Source organism: Panthera onca, chromosome E2 (genome assembly GCF_046562875.1).
Source record: "Panthera onca isolate mPanOnc1 chromosome E2, mPanOnc1 haplotype 2, whole genome shotgun sequence".
NCBI lineage: Eukaryota > Metazoa > Chordata > Mammalia > Carnivora > Felidae > Panthera > Panthera onca.
Window position 1 is genome coordinate 23,214,257 of NC_138353.1, and position 14,485 is coordinate 23,228,741.

The following is a 14,485-nucleotide window of genomic DNA, read 5'->3' on the forward strand; positions in this document are numbered from 1 at the left end:
TCTCCTCTGAGCCTGCCAATGTTAAATAAATCTCCAATGCACCAAGATCTCTGAGTGCCACTTGGTTTTTCCACCAGCGTCCCAGCCTGGTTCCGTAACCCCAGAACAAATGGGCTCCTTTACTTATCAATGAGGTGTCTTTGAGGGAGTGATGTTATCAAAATGACAACACAGGAGACTTCAGTATCTGTCTCCCCCACAAGATCAACAATTAGACAGTGATCTCAAACAAATACAGCTCTAGAAGAGCTCTGGGGTCCACTTAAGAAATTTTGACAATGTAGTAAACAAAAAGCCTGAGAAGTACTGCATAAAAAGAGAAGAAAGTAAGATTCATTTTACTTAAATTAACCCATCCCCCAAGCTAGCATTGCTCAGTGACAAGAGAAAATGTCCCAACTAGAAAGAGTTCTCCATGCCAGGAAAAGGAGAGCAGGGTAAACTACTGGCTTCCCCAGACTTTCAGGGGCACTTCATTGAGGTCCCGCTTCTGACTGGCAAAGTGGAGATGAACAGAGACAGCTAGGAACAGGGAAGAAAAAACAGGGGCTACCAGTGTCAGCCACGTAGCAGGAGCACCTGTGCTTCACAGAGACCTGTTTTGCAGACAACCACAGCAGATTTCTCCACTGAAGAAATAAATGGCCAGCATAGCTGCTGTGGAGACCCTGCAGACTTCACCAGACTTTGCCCCGCAAGTATTCACTGGCTACCTGAGTAGTCCCTCCCACCCCACTCCCCTCACCCCGACTGGAGCTCAGGAACTGCATCGGGGCCAGCCAGCTCAGGCCTCTGAGGCTGTGCAAGGGCAAGATGCCAGCTTAGACCCTCGTGGCTGACCGCCTACCACCATATGTGTGCTTGGGGCCATCCCCTCCAGCTGTACATTCACGTGATTGACCTGAGGCCCATCATCAGCCTCTCTATAGTGCTCATGCTTGGGGAAGACCAACAGCCACAGGAGAGTATGCCAACAGCCAGGACCCCACCAGCTGCCAGGGAGCTCAGAGTTGGCCCTGGCCCTTGCTGCCTGTCTTGACTCTCACCACTATGCATGTGTCTGAAACTGGCCCCTGCCACTATATCGGCACCTGCAGCTGGCCACCACATACCAGTGTGTGCACACCTCTGACTCTGGCACCACTACTGCCTGCCATGGTGCCTGGCCACTGAACTTGGAGGTGCCACCAAGGATCCCAACAGCCCTTGCAGTGACTGTGATCCTCCACAGGGTGCACCAAAGACCACAAAGTTGTTGATGCTTTTGGACCCCTGAGCCAAAGACACATCATACACCCCCCAAACCTAGTGCCACCACATGCCTCCAAACTTGCTTTCCTGCATCATTTGACCTAGGGTCACAACATGTGCCCCCACCCACAGATAAAAGTCTTCCTTTCCTGAAGTCAGTCCACAAAATCTGGAAGAGGTGACTGCTTCTTCAAATGTACAGACACCGATGCAAGGCAACACGGATAACCAAAATCAGGGAAACATGACTCCACCAAAGGAATATAGTAAACCTCCAGTAACTGGCTCCAAGGGCATGGAGATCCAGGAATTGTGCAATGAATAATTCAAAATAATTATTCTATAGGTGTCCAGAGAGCTGCCACAGAACATAGACATACAAGTTAATGATACAAGAAAACAATAAAAGAACAAAGTGAGAAGAAAAAAACAGATAGAAAACATGAAAAAGAACCAAACAGAAATTTTGAAGCTGAAGAATACAATGACTGAAGAGAAAAACTGAATAGAACGCTTCAATAACAGGCTTGACCAAGCAGAAGAAGGAATCAATGAGCTAGAAGACAGATGAATTGATATTATTCAATCAGAGGAGAAAAACTTTGAGAGACTAAAGGAACAAAGAAAGCCACAGGACTATGGAACGCCATTAAGAAAAATAATGCATGCATCATTGCACATGGAACATTCTCCAGCTTAGATCATATGAAAAGTCACAAAGCAAGTTTTAGTAAATTTAATAAGACTGAAACACAAGAGGCCAGAAATAAACCCTAACATATATGGCCAACTCATATTTAGCAAGGGAGTCATGAATACTAAAAGGGAGAAAAGATTCTATCTTCAATATATGGTGTTGGGAAAAGAGGATGACCACATGGAGAAGAACAAAATTCGACTCCTACTTACACCACTCACAAAAATTAACTCAAAATGGGTAAAAGGCTTAAGCATAGGAAGAGAAACTATAAAACTCCTAGAAGAATGCATAGGGGAAAAAGCTCCTTGACTTTGGTCTTAGCAATAATTTTTTGGATGTGACACCAAAAGCACAAGCAAAAAAGAAAACTTAATAAGTGAGAATATGTCAGATTAAAAATCCTCTGCACAGCGAAGAAAACCATTAACAAATGAAAAAGCAACCATTAGAATGGGAGAGGATTGGGGTACCTGGGTGGCTCAGTCAGTTAAGCATCCATTGTTAGCTCAGGTCATGATCTCATGATCTGTGAGTTCAAGCCCCACATCGGGCTTTGTGCTGACAGCTCAGAACCTGGAGCCTGCTTTGGATTCTGTGTCTCCCTCTTTTTCTGCCCCTCCCCCACTCACATTTTGTCTTTCTCTCTCTCAAAAATAAATAAATACTAAAGAAAAAAAATAATAGGGGCATCTGGGTGGCTCAGTCGGTTAAGCGTTTGACTTCAGCTCAGGTTATGATCTCGCGGTTTGTGAGTTCAAGCCCTGTGCCAGGCTCTGTGAAGACAGCTCAGAGCCTGGAGCCTGCTTCAGATTCTGTGTCTCCCCTCTCTCTGCCCCTCTCATGTTCATGCTCTGTCTCTCTCTGTCTCTCAATAATAAATAAACAAAAAATTAAAAAAAAAAAGAATAGGGGAAGATCTTTGCAAATCAGATATCTGATTAGAGATTGTCAAAATATATAAAGAGTTCATACAACTCAAAATATATAAAGAGTTCATACAACTCAGTAGCAACAAAATAAACAATCTGATTAAAAAAATGGGTGGGGGGGGTGCCTGGGTGGCTCAGTCAGTTAAGTGATTCTTCATTTAGGCTCAGGTCATGATCTCATGGTTAGTGAGGCAGAGCCCCACATCGAGCTCTGCCCTGACAGCACAGAGCCTGCTTGGGATTCTTTCTCTCCCCTCTCCCACTTGCTTTCATTCTCTCTCTCTCTCTCTCAAAATAAATAAATAAACATTTAAAAAAAAATGGGCAGAGGATCTGAATATTTTTCCAAAGAAGACACACAAATGTCAACAGGCACATGAAAATGTGCTCAACATCACTAATAATCAGGAAAATGCAAATCAAAACCACAATGAGGTATCATGTCACACCTGTTAGAATGGTTATTATCAAAAAGATAAGGTATATAACAAATGCTGGTGAGGACGTAGAGAAAAGGGAATCCTTGTGCACTGTTGGTGGGAATGTAACTTGATATAGTCACTATGGAAAACAGTATGGAGGTGTCTCAATAATTTAAAAATAGAACTACCATATGATCCAACAATGCAACTTCTGGGTATATATCAAAAGGAAATGAAAACAGGATTTAAAGAGATATGGGCCCTCTCATGTTCATTATAGGAACATTCACTATAGTCAAGATATGGAAACAACCTAAATGTCTGTTAGTGGATAAATGGATAAAGAAGATACGGTACATACATTGAATTGAATATTATTCAGCCATGAGAAAGAAGGAAATCCTGCCATTTGGAACAACAACAACAACAACAATCCAGAAGGCATTATGATCAGTGAAATAATTCAGATAGAGAAAGTCAAATGCTATATGATCTCACTTATATATTGAATGTAAAGACTTGGAATTCATAGAAACACAGAGTAGAGTGGTGGTTACCAAGGGCTGGGGTTGTGGGAGACAGGGAGATGTCAGTCAAAGGCTCTGAACTTCCAGTTCTAAGATGAATAAGTTCTGGGGATCTAGCACACAGCATGGTGATTGTAGTTAACAATGTATTATACATCTGAAAGTTGGCAAGAAACTAGATTGTGTTCCCACCACAAAAAAATAAATAATTCTATGGTGTGATTGGGGTGTTAGCTAACACTATGGTGGTAATCAAGTTGCAATATATAAGTATATCAAGTTAATACACTGTACACCTTAAATTTACATGTTATATGTCAATTATATCTCAATAAGGCGGAAGAAAATGATGTGACTTTGGGTAGGTCATCTTTTATTTTTCACCGTTTTAAAAAAAAATTTTAACGTTTATTTATTTTTTGAGAGACAGAAAATGAGTGCAGGAGGTGCAGAGAGAGAGGGAGTCACAGAATCCGAAGCAGGCTCCAGGTTCTGAGCTGTCAGCACAGAGCCTGACATGGGGCTCGGACTCACAAACCCTGAGATCATGACCTGAGCTGAAGTCGGACACTTAACCGACTGAGCCACCCAGGTGCCCCTCATTTGTCATCTTTGAATCTCAGTTTCTTCTGGCGTAAAATGGAAGGAGTTATTTTTATTGTTATCATGGACATTTCATAGCACTTACTGTATGCCAGGCATGGTTCTCTGCACTTTACACATATTAGTCCAATTCATCCTTAAAATAACCCTTTGGGGATAAACACTATTATTATCTTCATTTTATAGAATGAAAACTGAGGCATACACAGAGGCTATATATAACTCATTTTAGGGCTTACAGCTTGTGAGTATTAGAACTAGGATTAAACCCAGAGTCTTGTAAAGGCTCCTTCCCTCTTTTTTTTTCCATCCTCACCTACTCTTAACCAATTCAAAGGGCTGTTGTGATATTAAGTGCATTATTCCATGTAAAGAACTCAAACACACGGGGTGTAGTAGCTGCTCTGGAAGCATCCACTCTTACCATGAGGGTTGTTGCTGGGGTGAGCCCAGTGCCAGACCTATGGCTAGCCAAGTCAGAGTAACCCCTGAGGAGGCCAGTTCCAGTGCTGAGAGTACCACAGAGTCCCTAGGGCAATATGGATGGCCAAGACTTAGACCCTGAGAAGGGTCCAGGAGGAAGTGTTCAGTATGCTGTGGACCTAGAGAGAGGAACACAAATGAGTCAGCACGAATTGAAGGAATATATCAGATAAAACAATACTAACAAGCCTGGTGTTTAGCATGTGGGGCCCCTTGTAGGTACTGTTACACATATTAGTACATTTACTCCTTCTAGGTGGCATCATTACCACCTCCATTTTACAGGTGAGGAAACTAAAGCATAGAGGAGTCAGGAAACTCGCCAAGGTCCCAGGGCCCATGCACAGCACAGAAAAACTTCATTTACTTAATATTTAAATTAACTCATTTTGACCTAAGTAAAAGTTTTTTTTTCCCTAGAGTCATTGGAGAATCACTAAGGAGACAAAATAAATACCATGACAAGAAAATTATATTATTAAATCTTCCACCTGATGATTCAAGTAACCAAGGGCTTTGAAGTCAAGGCCTATTCTCTTAAAAGGAAGGTTAGCAAGTGTTAGAGAGGAATTAACAATATATTAGCACCAAACTGGGACTTTCTCATTGGTGTAATCAGAAGGATTGAAAGAAAATTAAAAAGGAAATAATTTTCTCACCATGTGATAGAAAGTGATTTGGGGACCCATCCCTGAATCCCCTAAAATCTCACTTAGGAAAACTGGTAGTGGTTTAGAGCGCTTAAAAGCCAGACTACCCCCTTTCACCCTTTGTTGGCTATCTAGTCCTGGGCACATAATCCCTCTAAACATTGGTTTCCTCATTGGAAAATAGCTGTTACCTCATAGGGATATTGACTATAAATGAAAAAATGAAGGTAAAGCACAAAATCTAATACATAGTAAATGCTTAATACAGATAAGTCATTACCATTATCACTATGATTGTTAAGCTTTAACCAAAAATCCCCGGCCTTTTTAAAATTTATTTTTTACTTCGATGGTGCTAATAATCATCATTATAGTACACACATGGTGGCCACTATTTGCCTGGCTCTAGGTTTTATAAGTACATAAAACCTATTATATACAATATATATGTATACACCCTAACATATATCCTTATACATATGTATTACATTATATATGCACATATGTTAAGAATTACTAATTTCCCTAAACTATGATGACAACTTATTCTTATTCCTAGGTTCCTACAGATTAAGTTTGTACTCTGAGGGACCCAAAGTCGACTCGCGGGACGACTCCTGCGGGCCTCCTTTGCGCAGACACCAGATTACACACCAAAAGATGTTGGGGAGGACAGATTGGGCGGCACCCACACCTTCCCGCCCGGCTCCGCCCCGCCCCCTTCCGCTCTTAGCGTACGCTCGTAGCCCCGCCTCTGACGCAGCGCCTTTCCTGGCTCTGTACCCCCACCTCTCAGGGGAGCCACCGTTGAAGCCGGCGCGCTGACGTCACGGATCGCGCGCCTCCTGTTCTTCCTCGCGCCTGCGCCGCGGCGAAAGGTCGTCCCTGTGACCGGCTCGGCGTTTGGAGCAGCTGTCGCCATGTTGTCGGTGGCCGCCCGTTCGGGCCCGTTCGCGCCCGTCCTATCGGCCACGTCCCGCGGGGTGGCGGGCGCGTTGCGGCCTCTGGTGCAGGCTTCAGTGCCCGCCACCTCGGAGCCGCCAGTGCTGGACGTGAAGCGGCCCTTCCTGTGCCGGGAGTCGCTGAGTGGCCAGGCCGCGAGCCGGCCTTTGGTCGCCTCCGTGGGCCTCAATGGTGAGCCGGGCTGAGGGGTACCCCCGTTCTCGCTCCCTCCGGCCCTCGACCCACGGCGCAGCTCAGGAGGGCGGGGAAATGGAGCGGAGCCCCTTTGGGGGATTAAGTTGCCTTGCTGGGTCGACCTTGGGCAAGCTTCTACACCTCCTGGGTGTCTGCCCTCACCTGTGCGCGGACGCGGCTAGGTTGGGCGATCTCGAGTGACCTCCAGCTCTCGCTTTGCGGGCCTCTGTTTCCGTTGGCGACCAGTCTGCCTAAACCACAGGCTAATCTTGTACGTCATAGGTTAAGTTCAAGAACTCTGAATGCCGACTGTTTCCAGCAAAGTCTGACAGATTTTGCTGCTTACAGGTCGTTTGGGCAAATTTCTGAATGTTTTACCTCACCAGTGAAATGGATGAATGATTATACCAATTACGTAGGTAATGTCATGAGGTTTAGATGGAAAAATTCTACTTAAAGCCATTAGCACATTTGGGGGCATTTTATTATACATGTTGAAAAAATAAGAACTATTAATATTTGGGACGTTGTCCTGCTCACCGCCACCTAAACCGTCTAATGCCCTTGTCTTTCACGCATCCCTCCCAACAGCAACAGCAGCAAAACAATAACACAAGCCCCAAGGTCATTAATGATGTGGAGTATCGGCAATGTTTTGCTGGGCCAGAGGGTTTTTACACTGTAATCAGTTTGATGCTCAAGAAGAGCCACAAGCAGAGGTTGGTGATATTCCCATTTTGCAGGTAGAAAACAAACTACAAGAAGTGAAGTGACTTACACAAGGATGAACTTTGTGTATGTGATAGAACATGGATTTGAAAGATTGATTTAGCCATGAACCAGATCCTGCACTATCTTTTGTGCCATGTCTTTTTTTTTTTTTTTTTCCATGCTCTGTATTGGAAATCCTCAAATGGCAACCTGTGTGCCATTGTACCTGTAGTGTTCCCAACCTGCACAGTCTTAAAAAAGGAAGATTTCTTGCATGTTTTAAAACGTTGGAATCTGGCAACACTGAACTTGTTTCACCATGAGAAAAGTGCTGTGCACTGGCTGCCCTCGTAGTTGGAGCAGTCACTCTTCCAGGTCATCACAGTTCTCACCAGACCTCCTCCATTGCGTTATCTGCCTGCCTGGCCCCACTGACAGTGACACTTGCCCTGCAAGCTAAGTTATTACCCCCACTCTCTTTAGTTTTCCTTCATTCACCCTGTTCTCTTTACTTTAAAATAATCCTCCCACTCAGTTTTCCACATTTCTGTCTTACCAAATCAATCTCAGTTCAGGGTCAGGTCAATAAAATTTTATATTTGCTGATTCCTTTATTTTTATGGTACATAACACTTCCTACTATTGCATTTCCTGGTGATTCCTCTGACCTTGAGCTTGAGGCATAGAGAAGAATCTTTATTTTTCTGTTTCCTACAACCTCAGATTTTGCATACAGGCAGTGCAGGATATTGGTGAATGAATAAAATGGCGATTTTTGTTGTTGTTGTTTGGGGGCACCAGTGGGTTTTGGAGACACTGTTCAGGGTGTGAGCAGAGTACACCAGCCCATCCCAAGCCTATTCTTTGGATCTGGAGGTAAGAAACAATAAAGGAGGACAAAATTTCAACAGCAAATGCAAAAAGCATCTTTGGAATTTGTCTAGTGACTAAAGGGTTTCTTCTAAAAATTAGAGGCTTACCTGACTTTCCCAAGAACAGGTAAATAATACAGAACCGTAAGGCAAACTTTTTCTATAATAATGCCTTCAGCTTGTAGTTTCAGTTCACGTTATAATCTGTCTAGATGGTTTGTAGAAAGATAGTTCTGACGGTGTGAAATGGGAGGGTTGGATCAGAAGATCCATGAGGTGAGAGGAAGATTTCCAAGGCACATCAGAGTTCATCTTAAGAAAGAAAAACCTGTTTTTTGTTATAGTCTCTTAAATTTTCTCTATTTCCAGAAGTATCTGGTTTTGCTTGAGTTTAGAACTAAATCTAGCTAGCATCTTTGTTGCTAAAGTCACACCTAATACAGTTAATGTAAATTATTTAGAAATGACTTTTGCAATATGGCAGTTAAATTTCCCAAAATATTCATGGTGGTACAATATACAATAGTACAGTATTGTACTATTGTACTAAAGTGTAACCTGCTAGGTAGAGTGGCAGTAGACAGCTGGATTTCTTTCACCACCAAATCTCTGGATGAGAATGTCAAAACCATTCTGTTTATTGTTCCTGTACATTTGCTTGTATACTGTTATATGGTTAAAGATTGTAGGCACTGTTTTTAATGTAGAAGTATGGACTTTGGTTCCTTCATCTTTTAGATATGATACACATTTTCCTTTGTAATTCCAGAGAATACCAAAGGAGGGTAATTCATATTTGATCCCAAACCCCAGTCTACACTGTTAGGTTAGCATTAGGTAGAAGTAGGGTAGTATATGATGTAATGTCACTTTGCCATAGTTGTAAATATTAGGTAGTCACTACCCTTGTCCTGGTCCCAGAAAAGTACATAGAGTGATTTTGATAGGTTTCACCATTGTTTGGGAATACAGCTGGCCCTTGAACAACATGGATTTGAACTGTGCAGGTCCACTTATATGTGGATTTTTTTTTTTTTTTTTATAAATATGGTACACTGCTGCAAATGTATTTTTTATGGTTTTCTTAATATTTTCTTTTCCCTAGCTTACTTTATTATAAGAATTATATATATGAGATGTATAACATACAAATTATGTGTTAATCCCATTGCATGTGGGATCAGTGCCCCTAATCTCCACGTTCAAGGCTGACTTACAGCTTCCATTGTTACTGACTTTGAGAACCATGTGAAAAGTGTGGTCATGTTCTTTATTGTAATACTCAAGGAAGTATATTAGGATGAGACAGCCTAGTAGGCTGCAACTTACATGAAATTGCATTTTATAAGTACATTTTTCTTTTTGAAACAACAGTTTTTAAGTGAGGAATTTTTAATGTCCCTTTTATAAAAAAAGAAACCTTGTGACAAATTTCCTAAAATGCGTATACAACTTGCAAAGAGATTTGCTTCCTGAAACATACTTAAAAGTGATGCCAGTAAGTTAATTTTTTGTCAGATATTTTAAAATAGTATGGACAAAAGGTCATAATCTGTTTAGTTTAAAAACTACTTACATCCAAAGTACTACATAAATAGTAATTAGTTAACATTCATTTGACACAAAGATCTGGCCAGCCTGCAGTAGTAGTGTCTCAGTTGAGAAATCCACAGCACTGAAAAAGAAAGATAGTGCCCTTACTCTTAAAGAAGTTACTACCCTTCACTGAAGAGGGGGATATATGAAAATTTGCTCTTTTATCCTGTACTAAGTTGAAATAATTGGCTCTTTTGGAGATTTCATTTGATAGTTGTGTATTTTGACAAGGATGTCCTTTTCTGCCCATTGGTGGCTTTACTTGAAGTTAAAGTAATACTGATTTATACTCCAGAGTCTAAAATAGAAAATCTCTTCATTTTCTGCAACTAAAGTTATACTAACAGTTCACAGAATGTTTATGGTAATAAGTATTTATGAATTTTTAGCAGTTCTACTGAACTTTCAGAGAGTAAGTAGATAGTAATGTGAAATTAGACATTTGGTTTAATAAGATGATCACAAATCACCTTTTTTTTTTAATGTTTATTTTGTGCACGAGAGAGAGAGAGAGAGAGAGAGCAAGAGAGAGAGGGAGAGAGAACGTGGGTGGGGGAGGGGCAGAGAGAGAGGGAGAGTGAAAATCTCAAGCAGGCTCCTGAAATCAGGAGTCAGACGCTTAGCTGACCGAGCTACCCAGGAGCCCCACAAATCAACTTATTGGGTGGACTTGATGAGTTTTACGGTCCCTTGTAATCCAGAGAATATGGGAAGTAGTTAACATAGTTGTATGTCTTGGCATGTTGAATTTTGGGGATTTTAAAATATTGCTGTTTACAGTACTATTTAACTTTTTAGATTTGATGCACTAAATCGTTAGAAATTCTGAATCAACTGTGTTCAATCAGGAAGAACTCAGTTTACGCATATTATCCTGTGATTTCATACCAGTATGATAGGTAGTGATTGACTTCATTTCTTTTTCAATATTTTCTATGCACGCACTGCCAACCTGACCATTTCTGGCATTAGTGCTATATTTCACATTTTTATAACTTGATTTTTGCTTATGAATTCACAAAGGTTATTTCCTGATGTATACTTCTTTCAGAGTACTCATCTAATTGTTTTTTTAACTTTCTGTTTATCTTGCAGTCCCTGCTTCTGTTCGTTATTCCCACACAGACATCAGAGTGCCTGACTTCTCTGACTATCGACGCACCGAAGTGTTAGATGGTACAAAGTCTTCAAAAGAGAGCAGTGAGGCTAGAAAAGGTTTCTCCTATTTGATAACTGCAACAACTAGTATAGGTGTTGCATATGCTGCCAAGAATGTCGTCTCCCAGTTTGTTTCCAGCATGAGTGCTTCTGCTGATGTGTTGGCCATGTCGAAAATCGAAATCAAGCTATCCGATATTCCAGAAGGCAAGAACATGGCTTTCAAATGGAGAGGAAAACCGCTGTTTGTGCGTCATAGAACCAAGAAGGAAATTGAGCAGGAAGCTGCAGTTGAAGTGTCCCAGTTGAGGGACCCGCAGCATGATTTAGATCGAGTAAAGAAACCTGAATGGGTTATCCTGATAGGTGTTTGCACTCATCTTGGTTGTGTACCCATTGCAAATGCAGGAGATTTTGGTGGTTATTACTGCCCTTGCCATGGGTCACACTATGATGCTTCTGGCAGGATCAGGAAGGGGCCTGCACCTCTCAATCTTGAAGTTCCCTCATATGAGTTCACCGGTGATGACATGGTGATTGTTGGTTAGAGATCTGGAGTCAAGTCCAAGGTTCCTTTCAGTCGTCTTGTCACCTCAGAAGACCTATGAGCAAGCCTTCTATACTTAAGTGGGTTGATTTGAAATATTTAAGAATTGCTGATAATGTATTTGCAAACATTTATGTGAAGTAAATTGAATTTAATGTTGAATGCTTTCAAGCATTCACCTAATAAAGCCACTGTTAAACATTATTAAGTTCAAAGACTTAAAAGGTGCAGTGTCTTTGATAGTTAATTCTAATTAAAAATTACAGACTTATGTACCAGATATTTGTGAAATCTATAATTGACGTTCTCCTTCATCTTCCTTCTTTATGTTAGGGTCAACAGATTCTGCAGAGCTAATGGTTAGACTGAGGTAAAAGTAGCTGGTCATTTCCAAGTCCTGGGAGATGTTTATGGCATTGGCAGAAACAGTAATATCCAGGTTTCCCTTTTGTTCTTTTACACATGAGTCCTGGCTGTGTGTGTCCTGCCGCACGTGCCCCCCAGCCCCCGGTCTGTATGATGATGTTGAATGTAATCTCTGGGAGAATCCTAAATGGGGTGTTAGCAGCTCTGAGGGTTTAGCCCCAGCTCTAGCTAGCTGTTTTCCTGCTAGGAAATTTTATTTTTCACTTACGGGAATAAGTTAGTAATTAGAATTCTTTAGTTTTAAGAGGCAGTGGTGGGATAGTATCTGAGAAAAGCTTTCTAAAATGGGAGTGCCACTGTTAACTCCTTCGTCTGGTGAGGATATTTGTGTTCCCATTGCTTCTGCATCCACCCTATCTACAGACAAAAGGGGAGTAGTGTATCTGAGACTACTGTAAAGGATCCTGCTGGTTTTGTTTCTGCAATGATAACATGTTGAGGTGTTTCCTTCAGTTGGATACGCAGTCCCCACTTTTCACCGTCCCCACCACCGATATGAAGGTGGTGGGCACAGGAAGACATCAGAATTGACACCCTCTTCTTTCTGCCTTCTGCCTTCAATTACACAGCTGAAATAAGACTGAGATCTGATATTCTCCCTGGGAACTAGGAGTAGGCTTTGACCCTTGTTGAGAATCACAGCTACTTTGATAAGTTTGCCATTTGGCGGTAAGTCAGTAATATACCACTGGGTCCATCTTTGATCACACGTGCATTTGTAAGAAAGCAAACTAGATTCAGTGGTTAGATCTTCCAAAGGGAAATGGTCATCCAGGACTTCAGTCTTTAAAACAGTAGCTAAGTGTATTAAAAAGAAAACTTTTTGTTTATGAGCAGATATTTGGTTCATTTCTTTACCATACCTTTACCATTCTAGAAAGAAAATTAGCATGGGTGATAAATGGGGCTAATAAATAATAGTATTTTATGTTCTGGTATCTAGGTGTAAATGTGAGACAAAAAGTGCCAAATATTGCTAATTTACTAAAAGTAGTGAAATTATATCATTAAGTATAAACAATATGGGTGTGTAGTATTTGATGTTAATATTTGGAGCATCTTGCATGAAGTCCGTGCCCCTCCCCCCACTCCCAACCATGAGGCCATGAGAAATTAGTATGTATTTGTTGGATATTTTGCTTATCATTGTAGTGAAGATTCCTTTTTTTCCTAATATATATAGGGAAGACCATCTTACACATGCTGCTTTTTCATGGTGCCAGTTGTCCACAACTTACTGTTTAAAGCTACACCCATATATTTATTATAAGCTGACAAAATTTGAAGTTGAATTGTTAAGTTCCTACTTCATGTTTAAAATGGCAGCAGGAGCTGTTCGTCACTTCCTCAAGATATGCTAATGTAGGAACTGGTATATATTTTACATTTGTAAAATTCTTACTTGGATGATAAGTAAAAATGCCAGGTTTTAATTTGAAGGTGAATTATTAAGCCTGGAATGGAAACCTCAAAGCATTATTAAATGAATCCTTAGACCCCAGTGAATCTGAGTGACTTTTGGGGGGTGGTGTTTGTCTTCATGTGTGAAAGTTAAAGGAATTTTGTTCCTTTGGACATAACTGAAGCTGCTGAGCTTTTAATATATCCATGTGTGGGTTGTGTGAGTTGGGGGCATAGTGTAGTAGAAGAAGTAGTGGACTAGAATTTAGGGTTTTAATTCTGGCTTAGCCATTTCCTAGCCATGGAACTATGGGCCTGTCACTTAACTTCTTTTGGACATTTTTTTCCCCCATCTGTAAATTTGGAATGGTTGAACTAGATTTCTAAGAGTTCTCTGACCTTTTAGGATACTCTGACTCCCCTCTACCCTCTGCCCTAGTAATGGGAATGGGTTTTCTTAAATAAGCATTTGTTGTGTTCTCAGTATTTGGTATTGCAACAAAGACACCCAAGCTGCTAAAAGCAGCATTTTAATCAGCTGAGCCAACCTTTTACAATAATGGTTGGTCAACCTGGGACAGCACTACTATTCTAGGGGGTGTTTGTGGCCATTATGTGATTGTCACAGTGATGGAGCATGCTGCTGGTATTGGGGTGGAGGGATGCGGGAGTGGGAACACGAAATGTTCACTTGTGAGGGAAACGCAGGTCCACAAGCTAAAAGAATACTGTGCTGCCAAAAATATCAACAACACTTCACTGAAGAAAAATGCTCATACCCTATTATTACCCCCTCCCACCCTGAAGTGACACCTCAAAATATTTCATTTTTCCATATTTGAAATGCCAGAATAACTGCACTAGTGGCTCCCAGCCTGTGGAGGACAAAATAGAAAGTTTGCAGGTTCCTAAATGTTTTGCAGGTGTTCTGTGCTGGAATTGCTGGATTTGGTGGCTCCTTATGGCTTTTGTGATATTTTGACTAATAACAATAAACTTAAATTCCACTCTTCCATTTATTTTTTAAAGAAGGCTTGGTTCCACAAGTGATAGGACAAGTAAAATTACTTCA

General features: G+C 41.2%; 1 protein-coding gene across 1 annotated transcript; it reads left to right on the forward strand.

The window, feature by feature from the left end:
* The first annotated feature begins 6,417 nt into the window (after window positions 1–6,417).
* On the forward strand, window positions 6,418–11,790 carry UQCRFS1 (ubiquinol-cytochrome c reductase, Rieske iron-sulfur polypeptide 1). Its single transcript, XM_060650846.2, has 2 exons — window positions 6,418–6,699; window positions 10,977–11,790. Exons 1-2 carry the CDS (start codon window positions 6,486–6,488, stop codon window positions 11,585–11,587), a joined length of 825 nt encoding a protein of 274 aa, XP_060506829.1. The 5' UTR covers window positions 6,418–6,485; the 3' UTR covers window positions 11,588–11,790.
* Window positions 11,791–14,485: the final 2,695 nt, after the last annotated feature.